General features: G+C 36.3%; 4 protein-coding genes, 2 non-coding genes and 1 pseudogene across 6 annotated transcripts; 1 reads left to right on the top strand and 6 right to left on the bottom strand.

Moving 5' to 3' along the window:
• Positions 1–621: 621 nt before the first annotated feature.
• Positions 622–694, bottom strand: LOC140785381 (small nucleolar RNA Z105). Its single transcript, XR_012108438.1, has one exon. It is a non-coding gene; the product is annotated as a small nucleolar RNA Z105 (small nucleolar RNA).
• A 119-nt stretch (positions 695–813) lies between these two features.
• Positions 814–903, bottom strand: LOC140785411 (small nucleolar RNA SNOR75). The gene has a single exon (XR_012108465.1). It is a non-coding gene; the product is annotated as a small nucleolar RNA SNOR75 (small nucleolar RNA).
• A 220-nt stretch (positions 904–1,123) lies between these two features.
• Positions 1,124–5,328, top strand: LOC140783539 (uncharacterized; annotated as a pseudogene).
• Positions 5,329–6,053: 725 nt separating this feature from the next.
• Positions 6,054–6,901, bottom strand: LOC140784806 (anaerobic nitrite reductase HB1-like). Its single transcript, XM_073132368.1, has 4 exons — positions 6,793–6,901; positions 6,584–6,723; positions 6,307–6,423; positions 6,054–6,179 (listed from the first exon to the last, which is right to left on the bottom strand). Exons 1-4 carry the CDS (start codon positions 6,887–6,889, stop codon positions 6,054–6,056), a joined length of 480 nt encoding a protein of 159 aa, XP_072988469.1. The 5' UTR covers positions 6,890–6,901.
• Positions 6,902–7,890: 989 nt separating this feature from the next.
• On the bottom strand, positions 7,891–9,003 carry LOC140783538 (anaerobic nitrite reductase HBII-like). The gene is made up of 4 exons (XM_073130443.1): positions 8,873–9,003; positions 8,604–8,718; positions 8,318–8,434; positions 7,891–8,016 (listed from the first exon to the last, which is right to left on the bottom strand). Exons 1-4 carry the CDS (start codon positions 9,001–9,003, stop codon positions 7,891–7,893), a joined length of 489 nt encoding a protein of 162 aa, XP_072986544.1.
• Positions 9,004–10,657: 1,654 nt separating this feature from the next.
• Positions 10,658–12,287, bottom strand: LOC140785233 (anaerobic nitrite reductase HB1-like). Its single transcript, XM_073133017.1, has 4 exons — positions 11,778–12,287; positions 11,569–11,683; positions 11,177–11,293; positions 10,658–10,923 (listed from the first exon to the last, which is right to left on the bottom strand). The coding sequence occupies exons 1-4, from the start codon at positions 11,906–11,908 to the stop codon at positions 10,780–10,782; spliced, it is 507 nt and encodes a 168-aa protein (XP_072989118.1). The 5' UTR covers positions 11,909–12,287; the 3' UTR covers positions 10,658–10,779.
• A 123-nt stretch (positions 12,288–12,410) lies between these two features.
• Positions 12,411–14,731, bottom strand: LOC140785232 (plastid division protein PDV2-like). The gene is made up of 2 exons (XM_073133016.1): positions 14,421–14,731; positions 12,411–13,306 (listed from the first exon to the last, which is right to left on the bottom strand). Exons 1-2 carry the CDS (start codon positions 14,643–14,645, stop codon positions 12,650–12,652), a joined length of 882 nt encoding a protein of 293 aa, XP_072989117.1. The 5' UTR covers positions 14,646–14,731; the 3' UTR covers positions 12,411–12,649.

Here is a 14,731-nt window from a genome sequence, read left to right as displayed (position 1 = left end):
AACAATTAACACTAGCAAGAAAAAACGCTCTAAATTACTATATTATTATAAGATAAATTACTGTTTAATTACTACACCAAATCATAAGTGGACTGGAGCTTAACAAATCAACATTTGGATGAGGCCCTACCCAAATTTTTTGTTCTCATCTCGTGCTGTGATTTGATCTGATATGAAAATAACGAGAATAATAGTATAGCCCATCAACCACTTGCATTGTAATTGTAAATTACAATTATCTTACTTTGTATTCAATTTGTATACTATTTTTCCTACACGAAATCCCTCAAGAACCAAACATCTTTACTTCGCATATTTTTATGCGTGCCAATCATTATGTCAAAATCAATTAAAACGCTGAGATCTCTTAATAAAATGAATTTATTTACTTTTATTTGGTCTGAGATCCAAATAAATAAGCCTGAAGAAGTATCAGAAATTTCAATCCATAACTGCTATTTTGAATTACAAATATCAAGTTTTCGCATACATATCGATTTAAAACCATATTTGAAACGAACATCAATTAAAAACAGTATTACGAAAACAAATTATTAGAAATTTTTTTAAAAAAAGTTGCAGTTCTTTAGACGCAAATGATTGAATCAAAGTAGCGTGCATTCAGAATGAGTAGGAGGATATGCTCATCAAAGATAATAATAATCTCGGACCAAAAGTTTCCTCATCATGCCGCTACTCTTTCAAAGGAGCAAAAGAAAAACTACTGTAGAAGATAAGGAGAAAAAGATCGTCCTTTTTTGATGGAATTCAGGGAAAATATTTTGAAAAGAAGAAATGAAATTAGTATTAAGTTTCTCTCAGACAAATGCCTCGATCTGTCCTCATGTAAATAGAATGGAATGGATCGGACTCGTCATCTATAATATATACTCATCACCGAGAAACCAACCAATCTAGATACCAAATAGAACGAGAAGAGATTACGAAAAAGATGAAAAGTTTAGGAGAAACCGAGAAAAAATCCACGCATTAAGGAGTGCGTAAAAGCTGCGAAGAAGAGAGAGGGGAGACTCCAAGGGGCGAGCGACTACGAAGTGAGAATGGTTTGAGCGGAGCAGGAGATTTTATAGGTGAAGGAATCTAGGGTTAGGGTTTGGAGTTTATGGATTTACAGAAATGCCCTTGCTCAACCATAAGCAACGTAATTGGGAATCGACCTGGGAAACGGGTATTGTCGGACCGACACTCCAACTCCACCGAGGGCCGCCTCCGTCGATCTCCTTCTTCATCGCCGGCTTCCGTCGTTCTCCCTCTTCCTCGCTCTCCATTCCTCTCAATCCCCGATTCCTCTCTTTCACACTCTATTAACCAACCGAGCTCAGACAAGAAAGATCCAAAAGCGAAACAACAAGGTAAGACCCTAAATCCTGGTGATTTTTAGTAGGTTATTTCTGCCATGGATACTCTTAATTGTTATTATTGTTCTTGGTTAGACTGTTATGCTTTGATTTCTATAGATTGTAGTGTTTTACACAATCATTTTCACCTCCTCCTAGGATTCCTTCATGGGATCATGCTGCGGATTTAATACATTTCTTTTATGAAGCCTTAAATCCTTGTATATGAAATAGCAGGGCATCTTGCAATCTTCACCAATTTTATGCTGCAGAGTTTTTTTTTTCCTTTTCCATATCTCCTGACAATATAAACATCTTGTTGTTTATATGTGTAGGCCTTATTTAGGCAGCAGCAGAACTAATGGCAATATGAACCCAGCCCATCACCAAGGAAAACCCCAAATCCTAGGCTAATTCTAATAGACGGAAGAGAGCTTTTCACCGGTTCTGCTGCAACGGATAATTGAATTGGCTACAATGTGGATATTTCTTCTTTCAAGCTAGATATCGATGAGCTGCTGGCTGTGCTCGCCGAGGTAATTTCTCGTCTAGGATTTGTCTTCTCATCAAATTTTCTTCCATGCTGCATCTAGGATTAATGCCTCTCTTTTGTAGGGAGAATTTGTTAAATTGACAGATTTCAAGAGATTCTGGATGGCTAAGAAGTTTTCTTACATCTACGGAGCCAGACCTACTTCTAACTCTGCCTTCTTTATGCAGTCACTATATTCCCATTGTATTGGTATGCTAAACATATTATTATTGTTAATTTTCTGAGCGATTATTGTTATTTATAGCTTTAATTGTTTGCATTATTTTAAGCTTCTTATGGATAATTTATTTATTTAGGTTATATGATTTCGCAGGGTTCTCTATCACGGAGATTGGGTGGTCTCTATTGCCTTTATTATCTTTATGAAGCTCAACCATACAAGCCCTGCTTCAAAATTTATCTGTCTCTTGGTATGTTTCAGATTTATATAATTATGTTTCATTATGTAAGCACTCTCGCATGTTCTTTTATTCTAGAATGTTTAAGAACGTTTTTCAATACAAAATTAAAAAAAAAAAACTGTAAAAACAATTACCATTAAACTCAATTTCTTCTCCATTTTATCATAAGTGAGAAGATCATCTTTCAAGGCTGCTTTCTTTTCTTTTCTCATCAGGTAGTTTAATAGTGGAGTAGGGAGTTCTTGCATGTCTGCATAGTCTTATTCCCTGTTTCAATTTGATTGTAACAGGAGAGTTGAAGAGGTTCAGGAATCTGGTTGTTGATGCCAAGGAAAATGGCATTGGCGTGCACCTGCTCTTGTCAAAAGGATGCTGGACAAACATATGATTTTATTTGGTTTTGTTGATCCACTTGGTGACTCTGTAACTCAAAGAGTTGATGAAATAACAAAGTTACAGAACAAGCGCTCACAAATTGCATATGACAAGTAATCTTATATAACCTCCATCTGTCTATAAACTGTTTGTCTCATATGTGCATGCTTATATAGGAGAATATTTATTTTCAAGCTTTTGTCCATCATCACATGGATGGGCATGGATGCACAGACCTGCAAATGACATTCATATTTTTGCAACTTCTTACTGGTCTCTTTGGATTCAACAGGTTATTTGCAAATACTCACATTGAGGAATATCTGCATATGGATCTTGTAAGTAGTCTATTTCTGCTTAATTATAAGAAATGTAGTTACCTACACTCATTTAGACAAGACTGTTGGCTCATAAGAGGGTGAAGCCAGCAAAGGGTGCGTAGCAGCTAGCATCTCCGTTGCCTGCACGTCCTGGCACTTTTTGCCGCTTTGCATCGGATGGCAATAAGTTCTTTCAAAATTGACTGTGTGTTCCTCTGGTAGAGGTGTTGCAAAAATGTCTGCAATCAAGTAAATAGCTCTACGAATGAATCGGATCGAGTGATTATTTACCACCAAGTTTATGTACAGCATCATATGCATCTTTACGTTGACCTCTCCTTGGACATGATTTTATTTGACTAAACTTATTCCTCATTCTGCATAATAAATTTGGTGAACTTTTGCTGTCTATTTGCAATGTGTTGTCGGCAACATTATCTTTGTTCATATAAACTTATTCATCCGTGAGTAGCTGATAAGAAATATTTTATTTATAGGGTGTGGAAATGGAACTTGGAACACTCAAGAAGATGTCAAAGGAATATGAACAAGCAAAGGAATTTGCTATCAAGGGTACTTCCCAACTCCTATTTCACTGATTTTCATTTATTTAAAAATCTGCTTATTGTAGCTAAGAAGTCCTTAAATGGTTTTAGTTGGTCTTGTTATTTTTAACCCAGTTAATATTCACAGGTAATATCTGCTAGCAATAAAGCCTTTTGGGTGGACTGAATGGAATTTAAACATACTGGCTTACTTTTCTAATAAATTACAAAGTAGAATACTGAACTTTTCTTCTAGTACTTTCTTTCTTGCCTGATGACACATCTTTTAGCCATTTGTATGTTCTAAAACTAGCATTGCTTGAAAATTCTTTATACATCTGTACTTTATTCTGGGTTATAGTTCTTTTCTCATAATTCTTCCCTCTGTGGAAAGAGGCTAGCGAGAAAGTGGAGGTTGAGGACATCAAACACATACAAGAAACCAAGAAAACAGCCAGCACTATGGTAGAGGAGATCATGAAAGAATGGGACACCCAAAAGGAACAATTTTACAACCAAACAGGAATAAGTCGTCGCAATGAAATAGTGGCAGTTGATGCTTTTGATGAACTAGAACAGCTCTTGAGAGAATGAATAGTACATACTACAGAATACCAAGTCCTGAGAAGTCTGTAAGAGTAGAACTGCTACCGGATGTTCAAGGCATTGACTGAGGTAGTATGCTGGCTATTGAAAATCTCATCTAATTTTCTCTTTTTTATTAAGCTCTGTTGTGGTCCGAAGTATCTGTTGAAAGCTGTCATAGATTAGTCTAATGAATCTTTGCCCCTTCAAAATTTTTTAGCTTCATTGATTTTTCTCCATTTCTTCCAGAAGATTACAAGTGATACATCTTGATATATTTCCTCAGTGTGCTAGTACCTTGGAGCATTTAAGATGCATGAAAGTTTATGTTCTCTTGATTTGATATGTCTTACATGAATCACCCATTAATAATGTGAAGAGTTCGGATGCAGAGAAATTTAACAAAACCTTTTGAATTAATGCCTACAAAATATTTTCTTTATTTAATTGACATGGATTTAATGGAGTCCTGATATAAGTGATGTTATTTTTAATTTTCAGCTTGCACCATATGATGGTGGTTGCAAGTTCTTTTTTTTTAATCTATCTTAAAGCAAAATCTGCATTTCACATGATGAATGGATATAATAAAGCCTGATAACATCACTTGATTAAAAAGTTGAAGCAGGATTTTTTTTACAAGGTCCTTTTGCAATAGTTCTCTGCCCTTTTCCCAGATTTCTTCTCTACTTTAAAAATATATATATGTTCAATGTTTATAGTTGATTGTTATATAGTGATGCATTTTTTGGGATTTTTTCCCTATGCTGTACACGGTTACTTCATCATTGATAAACCCAATTTGTTATAACTTTTGTTGTATAGTTTCAGTGGTTACAAAATATGTTTAAAGAATTATGTCAGTTGGTGGTGCGTAGTGTCTTGAAGACAAATGAAAAGATGAACTTTTGCTCACAGGTTCTTACCTGCATACTTGCTGGGAAGACTTGATAATGGAGAGCCTGTCATGCAACAATTGATGAGTGCGGAGGAGTATGACTGTTCGGTCGTTGAATGAAATCCTATCATACTATGTAATTTATTTGTTGGTGGATTGTCATCGAACAAATCATGTCGTAGGAAAATTTATTCTTAATTTTTTTTGTGTACAAACTGTTGATAATGAATGTATCTGGAGCTTGCAAGCATTTTTTCTCAAGTTATATAATATCATATTCAGATTTTTCAGAAGGTGAAGTCGAAACCTTTCAGGAGACCCAATTTATATTCGAGTCCTTTGTGATCTAGAGGACTACACATTTTGTTATTGTTATCTGTCAACTTGCATGCACTCAATGAAATTTGAGGTAGACGGAGATTTCTGGATTTAATTGTTTCACTTGAGAAAGAAATACGTGTGGGATTTATGCAGGTAAGGCAACAAGCTTTTATAATGTCATTTGCAAAACCACTCTGCTTACAGTCTATAAGCAGAGTGGTGTTGCAAATGTATAAAATATTATTTAGTATAGTAAACTGGTATTAAAATAAGCTATTATTTTAGTTACTTGAACTAGTATAATGAAGTTTACTTTGGAAAAGAAAGAAATTATGCGCATGAACAAAAGGCGTTAGTTTATGCTAGGTGTTCCTCTCTAATTTTCGATGCTCACAGTCTTAGATCGATAAGCTTTATCACCACGATGGTCCTTTGGACATAATTAACTTTCTCATCTCATTTTCCAATGAAAGAATCGTTGAGCAAACGAAGAACTATTCGTTGGATTGCAAGAGTATGGCGCTCTTGTTTGCCTTATCCTAAAGCTAATGAGCTAATTAATAACAAGTGTTGCCTCTTAGTTTTGCGTTTTAGATCATGGAACTCATTAAAAGGACAAAATATTTCTCAAATAAGAGCCTGAAAAGGCTAAATAACAATATTTATTCAATAAAAAACAAGGTCAAGCTGTTAAAAGCTACATCTGGGAGTTAATCGCTCCAACCATATGATCATAAGCTATTCCCCATGCATCCTTCAGTTCATCTGACCACATGTATGGAACTGCCTCCTTTACAGTTTCTAACAGGGCAAACTTTAGGACCTGCAAGATACGAATGACAAGTTCTTGGTATTCCTCTTCTTTGATATCCACATCGTTCTTTTTTTTCCCTCTAATCTATCTAACTCATGCATATGTAGCTCATGAACTGGAGTCATTTTTGCATTACCTCGAAGTGGACATCAGTGATACCAGCCTTGAAATGGGTGGCACCTAGCTTCTTCAATGTTGTGTTTGCCACACTGACCTTACCAGTCTTCCTTAGTTGTGTAGCTGACTCACAAGTCTGCACCAAAATCACAAGTAGGTTATTGGATATTCTAGCATCGATATCGGTATCCGATCGAAATATTTGAGTCTTGTAAAATTTAAAATTGACTCCTAAAAGATGGTAAAAATATAAGAAAACTAGCACAGAATACCATGTTTGAGTTCATAGTTCATACCATAACAAAGACAGACATAGCATGGGCTTTGAGCTTAGGGTTCTTCTCGAGAGACAGATCCGAGTCGCGGAGAAATGAGAATCTCTTTGCTGAAGATGGAATGATCTCAAAGAGCCTATATAAATTTAGCACAGACATAACTAAATTAATCACATAGCTAAATACTAGTATATATATAGCTACCACATTGATTCATATGAGTTAGTAACATCTCAAGAAGAACTTGAGAGCAAAAGAAGCAGCGTCATCCTTCATCTCATTCCATGAGCTGATGATGAGGGCTTCTTGCTCTGCTGTGAATGCCATTAATTGCTTGCTTATGATGATGCTCTCTCTTTCTCTCTCTCTTTGGTGATCTTCCCATCCCTCAAAACCAAGTGCTTAAATAGGCAAAGGGGAGTGTGTTTGTGCATGCGAGATTCTCGCCATAAACTCTCTATTTTATGGATATAGTAGTGCAACATGGAGATTAGAATAGTGGGTCAAAACGTAGGGCAAGAATGGGATATGAGTTATATTAGAGGGTGATAGGAAAAAAAAAAAACAATTTCCATGGGCTGTTTCAGGTAAGTTTTAATTGGAATTAAAATAGATTAGAGGGTTGATACCTTCCTTAATCTAAGCTAATAGCTTAATAATTTTTTGTACATAGACGTGGCACCAAGTATCTAGTTAAGTTTGTCATGCAAAGAAGTGCGTTATAACTTATCTTTGGACCTTTGGCTTTGGATATATACATTATGGTTGGATAACTCGGTGTAGGGATTAAGCTAAAATATTGAGAAGATAGGATAAACTACAAATACGTGAAAAGTTATGGTGGTAATTAGATACAACTTCCTCTTAATTGAAACTTGAAAACTGCATTAGGTTGCTAACAATAACAAAGGCGATCCTAGTCAAATGGGCTTCGACTATTTGATCAGTTTATATATATGGTTAAAAGAAGCACATGATGAATAAGTTTTTTTCTTTTCTTTTTCTTTCGCGACTACTTACCAAATTCTCGGTAGAAAAGATATTAGACATAACTTTGTAGTATTAAATGAGAATGAATAAACATACAAGAAACTCGGGAGTTATCCATTAATTGAAATGCTATATTTCGTTCAAGCATTACAAATTATATTGTTGTATAAACTGCGAATATTATTTACTCCAGCATGAAATTTATTCAATACAAAACGAGATAAAAATGCAGTCGGAAAACATGGATCGATACAAAAGAAGCATCATATATGTAACACTCCAACAAATGTAATGCAAGCATTGTAGAATCCAACAAATAGCAATCCTCTTGCCCAGATTTACATCTCCTCTTTAATAGCTGCAACCAGATGATCATAAGCTATCCCCCAAGCTTCCTCCATCTCAGGACACCACATGTATGGAACTGCCTCTTTTATTGTCTCTAACAGTGCAAACCTCAGAACCTGCAACGCCAATTACCATTCAACAAAAAGAATAATTCATTTCAAGCTTTAAGAAGCTCGAGTTGCTTATTTACTTATTCCTAATGTTTGTTTATATACTATAAAGAGCTCTTGTTCTTGATATATGCAAGTGTCGTTTTTAGCCTTTAGGGTAGCAAATAGTTCTTGATATATATACCAATTTGTTAATAGACAGGAATATATTTACTTTTGTTATCTTATTAAATCGATTTAACTGTCTCACGAGTAGTCAGTCAGTCAGTCAGTCAGTGAATGAGTCAGTCCATGAAACAATCCTTACGTCGAAGTGCAGATTGACGATGCCAGACTTGACATGAGTGGCACCCAAATGCTTCAAGCTTGTGTTCCCCACTGTCACCTTCCCAGTCTTTCGCAGTTGTGTAGCTGAATCGCATGTCTGTACGTACCCAAATCAAACGAAGGAGAGAAAAGAAGAAGAAGATTAAAAACAATTAGTGATCCTATTTTTTAACCCTATTCTTAAAAAAAAAAAGTGACAGCAAACAAGAAAGAAAGAAGATAAGCAATATCAAAATATACTCAAGATTTCATGTGAGGAATTATACCATAACGAAGACTGACATGGCATGGGCTTTGAGCTTAGGGTTCTTCTCTAAGGGCACATTAGAGTCACGCAGGAAGGAGAACTTCTTCGTTGCAGATGGAATAATCTCAAACGCCCTGTACATATATATAAGAAATATTCATTAATTTCACCTAGTCATGAATCATAAAGAATAATAAGTTAATCTACTCTATCTTCCCTATCAAAACATTCAATTAATTAGCACACTAACAACTAATTAAGAACTAGAAGATGAGATATGAGACGCACTTCAAGAAGAACTTTAATGCAAATGCCTCCACGTCATCCTTCATCTCGTTCCATGAGTTCACCACGAGGGCTTCTTGCTCTTTGCTGAATGCTATGCCTCGCACTTTACTAAAACCCTTGGCGAATGCCATCTCGAAATTGCCTTTTGGTGAATGATCATTGGGTTCAATATTTCAAGCCTTTAAATAGGCGAGAGGCAAGCCTGTAGATTTCCTTTTTCTTCTTCTTCTTTTTATATCATTATTGGAAAAAATTAGTGCAAAAATGGGACATCATACTGTGGGCCAAATTAAGCTTGGAGAAATTAATGGAGGTCATGAATTAGTTGATGAGTTTACTCCAATAAAGAAGAAGAAAAAGAAAAAGAAAAGGAAGAATATATACATAATTCGAGTGAGTATCATGTATCTAAGTGGCATGACAATTAATTCCCAGTACTAATTAACCTTAAACTATAAATTTTAATTAGGTGAGAACTTTATTCTATGAACGAGTGGTCTAATATGCGAGATCATATTGTGGGCTAGAACATAGAGAAATTAATGGAGGGTCATGAATTAGAGATGTGTTTATGCAAACATATGAATTAGAAAAGAAAAAAGAGAGGAAGAAATAAGAGTGCAATGAGAGTAAGTGGCCTTTAATAAACTAATAGCAATGCCTGGTAGCTGGCGTGACAACTATAGAACTATTAGAAAACTATTTCAAGTGGCAGTAACGGGCTACATAGCTGTGGGATTTTGCAACATGGGCCTTGAAACTATGGAAAGAACTCAAGATATGGTGACCAGTTTATACATTTGATCTAATGATAGTGGAATTACTCTCCTACTCCAACCACTGATTTATATCTTAGAACGGCATGGTTACAGCGTTTGCGAGCAGGATGGAGTAATTGGTTTCTGGGACCATCACGGTGCATAGCATAAAAGAACTTCTAATAATGTTCCCAGGGAGGGAAAGAGAACTAGTTATCATAGTAAGGGGGTCGAATACTTCAAAATTTTTATAAACTTGTCAAAGAAATTCTATGTTTTATTTTTAGGATCATTTACATTTTAATATATAGATTTTATGACTTCTCTATATTACTTTTATTGTTTCAAAGAACTCTTGAGTAAATTTTATCTTAATAGCAGCTAATTGAATTGAACTGAGAATGCTTAGTTACTTTTGGAAGGAAAAATATTACAATACTCCTTATTTGACTTTTTCTAAAAAAATTTGCATTTAGCGCCCGGCCTTTTAATCTATTTGTGATTTATAGTTGATAGAATTTTTTTTATGCTATCTATCCAAGTAGTGTTAGTATTAATTTAATCTTGAATATTTTCTGCACATATTCGATGATTTATAAATATTGAAATTAGAAAATGTAGATCCGAAATAAGTTAAAAGGTAGGATGCTGAATCTTTATAATTTCTCCTTGTATTTTTATGTTTAACTTAAAAAGATTTACTCAAGGATATCAAGATTATTTTATATCTATAGCTAAACTAACTTATCTATAGCAAGGTATTTAGATGCATTAAAAGTAAAATATTAGAGTCGAAAGATAAAATCTATGTGATGGGATGTAGTTAGCTAAATTTTTTGTCATTAAAGTGCATCTTCTAATATTAAAAATTGAAAACCAGCTAATTGAAGATTAATACAGCTCAGTTCCAATAATCTAATGCAATAATAATCCCGTCTATTGTTTTGCTTGATTTTTAATCAGGGCTATTCCAATCCAATGATATTGATTAGGAGCCCATTGTGTGCAGGAGATTGATATAGTAGCCACCACCCACTGATGCGTTTCTTTCCTTGTTTTATTAATTGGCATCAACATTTACATGGCATCTCAGAGTTAAAATCTTCACATAAGGTTGCAGAGTGACGATACTTACAACGCATACATCACTTAAGAGGATGAAAGGAGGTTCATTTCTTCTTTTATAGCTGCAGCAAGTTGATCATAAGCTTCTCCCCATGCATTCTTCATCTCTGGCGTCCACATATCTGGAACTGCTTCCTTTATAGTTTCTAGCAATGCAAACCTTACCACCTGCATGTCCAAGTTGGTTGCAATAATGAAAATAAAATGAAACTAAAACTTGTAAAGAAACTTAGGCAAACTAGTTCCCAGAATTCCTTGATAAGGATAAGTTGGTGCTTATCTTTCTGAATAGGTGATCAGAATTCCTACTTCTCCAGAGTGTATACTTTTCATTCAGATTAGGTTGCTCTGAATTTTTCAGAATAATGCATTTGATACCTACAAGACGATATACTTTGAGCCATCACTCCATAGTCCATACCTCAAAATGTTCGTCGATCACACCGGCCTTGTGATGCGTTGCGCCTAATCTTTTCAAGGTCGTCTCTTTAACAGTTACCTTGCCTGCCTTCCGCAGCTGCACTGCTGACTCGCATGCCTGTAACCAAATAACAAGAAACTAATTAGATAAAAGAAAGAAAAAATAAATGGATTCATGCAGCTACCAGATCCATTTTATACCCGGCTATAGAGAATTCCCAGAGTTCATGTATTTCACAAGCCTAAAGATGGTTATCAGATCAGTAAGAAATTTTAATTTTGTATTCAACTGTTGCACATGATAGCCAATCACCTCTATTAAGCGAACCTTTATAAAACTATGCATGGTTTTCTCCATAAGATCACAATAACACATGAGCTAGATAGACATACCATGACGAAAACCGACATGGCATGCGTATTGAGCTTAGGGTTCTTGTCAAGGGGCACGTTGGAGTCACGTAGAAAAGTGAACAGCCGCCTTGCAGATGGTGCAATCTCAAAGACTCTATCAGGTACTCACAAATTTTTAGTGAAGAAATACACTTTGCAAGATAAAAATTACTTCAAATGTCTTATATAAAAGAGAGAAGGATAAGCACCTCAAGAAAAACTTGAGAGCAAGTGATGCAGCATCCTTCTTCATCACATTCCATGAGTTCACCACAAGCTCCTCTTGCTCTTCACTGAAAGCTCCCTCTGGTGATACTTTTAGACCTTTCGAAGGATCCATCTTTGCATCCTCTGGTGACCTTCTTTGGATTGGAGTGATTAAATAGGTGGATTGAGCAGAGAAGAGTGGTCTTAGATGTTGAGAAATATGATTAGAGAAGTGTATATATATATATATATATTTATTTATACACACGCCATGAAGAGTGACCTTTGAAACCTTGGAGGAGCCAAGAGTGTTTTTGGAGGCAGGCCATGTGTCCCCCTGTGACCTCACCAGATTTTTGTGGGTATATCTTTTAGATTGAGGCAACCGCTAACACAGTGATCGAGAGGGTAAACCAGGGGAGGTTGATTCCAATCTGCAAAGCTAGAGGTTTTGTCTCCAGTAATTACCTGAGATTGGAATCACTCTAGAAGAAGAATGCGACATGAAGCTGCTGATTTCTATTAGACTGGAATCACTCTATCAACCAGTTCTTTAAATTTTCAATAGATTTAAATAACTGTCCCACTCCAGGAAAAGTTGAACTTGTGCACAAGTATACTAGCAAGGTAGCAAATGTTCGTAAAAAGAATACCATCAATGATAGATTTCATTTACAAAGACAAACTCATGAATACTGCAGAAGATACATACCTAATTGTGCTCAGTAGTCACGGACAAAAGAAAAAAGAAAAAAAAACCAGAGCCAAAACACCATAAGTATCTAACTGTGAAACTTCAAAAAGAGAACAAGAAACTTAGCAAATAAGCCCCCTTTTTTTCTTGCTCAAATTTTCACATTAACAACATGGTATCCTAACCAAATCCATAACTTACATTTGGAACTGTAACATCTGACTCGAAGGGGATTTCAACTCTTTCCTTTACAAGACACATTGTATTCCCATCTTCAATCACCAGAATTTTCCCAGGTGGGCACTGAACAGAAACATGTCTTCGATCACCTGCTGGCTTATTAAACAAACTTGGGGCCTCAAATTTGATGGCACTTCTTCTGAGCACTGGCTTATAACCAGCTAATCCGAGAATAGAGATAACGCTAACAAAAGTAATCACTGATCTAGCTACCAATCCTATAACAGACCTTATCCCTCTTGGAGTATTGCTGTTTGATGGGAACAAATTGGGGCCCTTTTCTGGGCCATTTGTGCTTTTCATTTCATGGATGGATGCAGCAGTCGCTCCATTTCTACAGAGCTTATACCTAGGAGCATTGTTTGAAGAAGGATAGAGATCATCCAAAACAAACGAGTTCAGAAGGGGGCCTGGGTAGGGAGGGAGAACAAGGCCTTCATCATAATCGACCGTTTCACTGGCAAATGCCATGGCCTCATGAATTACTTCCCATTTTTCACCTTTGTACACCCTGAGTTTGTTTAGCAAGAGCCTGCGGCCACAGTCAATCTGGTTCAGAATTGTTTCTCTCTCGTACATTTGTTGCTCTTGGAGAGCCTGTCAACAACATAAAGAAAATGTCTGACGACACCACCTCATAAAATTCATAGCTGTTCAGTATCTTACAGCTAGGTTGAATCGTACAACTAGTATAATAAAACATCATTGCAGTGTGAGTCATTTACAATAGTGGCACCATAAACTGCAGGTGGAGGATTAATATTTGGAAAAGCCTCTCTAGATGCTTATAACTTTAAGAAGGAAGCAATGGTCTTAGATGCTGAAAGGATATAACTGTTGCCCTAATCAGTTATTGCATTACAAGGATTTTTAGACAAGATCAAGCTGTGTCAAATGCCAATGCACAGGCAAACAAACTTAGAACATGAAACCAGCCTTTTTCTATAACAAGATAGTTGCTAATGATGAATAGAGAGTGATGAAATGGATCCATTGAAGGCATTTTTCACTCAATTTCTTATGAAGTAGACTGGGATCCAAATTGTCAAGTACATTATGAAAGACACTTTGTGGTGATTGGTTCCAAAACATATTAGGCATATAAATTCATCTTTTAGTACTCCATACCATTTTTTATGTACTTCTTGATATGAGAGTGAAGTCTATGAAGTACGAGCTAAGAAGTCTTAAGAGTTTGTATTAGAAGGTACCATTAAGTATCTCCGGCGAACCCTAAACCCTATCCTGTTCTTAATCTAAATGAGCCATTCTCTAACCCAATCACAATATACAATAGATTGACCCATATGTATGCTATGTAACAATGTAAACTCTGCTTCTTCATGGTCGAAAAGAGTTGACCAGCATCAGCCCATCATCATAATCTATAGAATCGTTTTTTGAATACCAATATATACTAGAATAAAGCTTCAAGCCGTAATTGCTATGTTCTACTGGTCTTCGTGAAGATAACGCAGACCTATTAAATCCAGTAAAGAACCTCTTTCCTATTCTAACAAGCAACTGCCTCATCCAAGAAGGACCCTTCAACCCATCCAAAGCCCCACCTTTTTAACTTCTCCAAGGACCAAAAGCATCTCTGGACAAAACCTAACTAAACCCTAAACCAAGAGAACACCCAAATCCATGAAATGCAACAAAGATAAAAACCCTCAGTGAAAAGGAAGAAATAACTACGCAATATTTCGACCTGCAACGCGGAGAGCTGCTGCTCCAGGGACTCGAGGGCATCCTGGATTCCGAGAAGGCTCTCCGCGTCTTCATCTCCTCCTCCTCCTCCTCCTCCTCCTTCTTCTTCTTCCTCCTCCTCCTCCTCCTCGTCCCTCTTGGCCCCATTCCGATCGATGCAGTCGGCGATCTTGGAGCGGAGCTCCGAAGCACGAGCAAGGACCAAGCCTATCCCCTCTCCCTCCATTGGAAACCCTAGCGTACTCTCTCTCTCTAATTCGAAGTTTATTTTGGTAGTAATAGAGACAGAGGGAGGAAGAAGACGAAACAATG

This window comes from Typha latifolia, chromosome 3 (genome assembly GCF_019914945.1).
Source record: "Typha latifolia isolate L0001 chromosome 3, TyphaL0001v2, whole genome shotgun sequence".
Classification (NCBI taxonomy): Eukaryota; Viridiplantae; Streptophyta; class Magnoliopsida; order Poales; family Typhaceae; genus Typha; species Typha latifolia.
Note: the sequence above shows the minus strand (reverse complement) of the source record. Positions and strands in the feature narration are given on the sequence as shown.

Excerpts from the sequence above, each read along its gene's own strand:
- LOC140784806 (XM_073132368.1), bottom strand. The coding sequence starts at position 6,889 with ATGGCATTCACAGCAGAGCAAGAAGCCCTCATCATCAGCTCATGGAAT. Across the intron at positions 6,724-6,792 it reads TCTCAAGTTCTTCTTGAGAT|TTATGTCTGTGCTAAATTTA; the intron begins GTTACTAACTCA and ends TGATTAATTTAG. Across the intron at positions 6,424-6,583 it reads CTATGTCTGTCTTTGTTATG|ACTTGTGAGTCAGCTACACA; the intron begins GTATGAACTATG and ends ATTTTGGTGCAG.
- LOC140783538 (XM_073130443.1), bottom strand. The coding sequence starts at position 9,003 with ATGGCATTCGCCAAGGGTTTTAGTAAAGTGCGAGGCATAGCATTCAGC. Across the intron at positions 8,435-8,603 it reads CCATGTCAGTCTTCGTTATG|ACATGCGATTCAGCTACACA; the intron begins GTATAATTCCTC and ends GGGTACGTACAG. Across the intron at positions 8,017-8,317 it reads TCGTCAATCTGCACTTCGAC|GTTCTGAGGTTTGCACTGTT; the intron begins GTAAGGATTGTT and ends TTGGCGTTGCAG.
- LOC140785233 (XM_073133017.1), bottom strand. The coding sequence starts at position 11,908 with ATGGATCCTTCGAAAGGTCTAAAAGTATCACCAGAGGGAGCTTTCAGT. Across the intron at positions 11,684-11,777 it reads GCTCTCAAGTTTTTCTTGAG|AGTCTTTGAGATTGCACCAT; the intron begins GTGCTTATCCTT and ends AGTACCTGATAG. Across the intron at positions 11,294-11,568 it reads CCATGTCGGTTTTCGTCATG|GCATGCGAGTCAGCAGTGCA; the intron begins GTATGTCTATCT and ends ATTTGGTTACAG.
- LOC140785232 (XM_073133016.1), bottom strand. The coding sequence starts at position 14,645 with ATGGAGGGAGAGGGGATAGGCTTGGTCCTTGCTCGTGCTTCGGAGCTC. Across the intron at positions 13,307-14,420 it reads AGCAGCTCTCCGCGTTGCAG|GCTCTCCAAGAGCAACAAAT; the intron begins GTCGAAATATTG and ends TGTTGTTGACAG.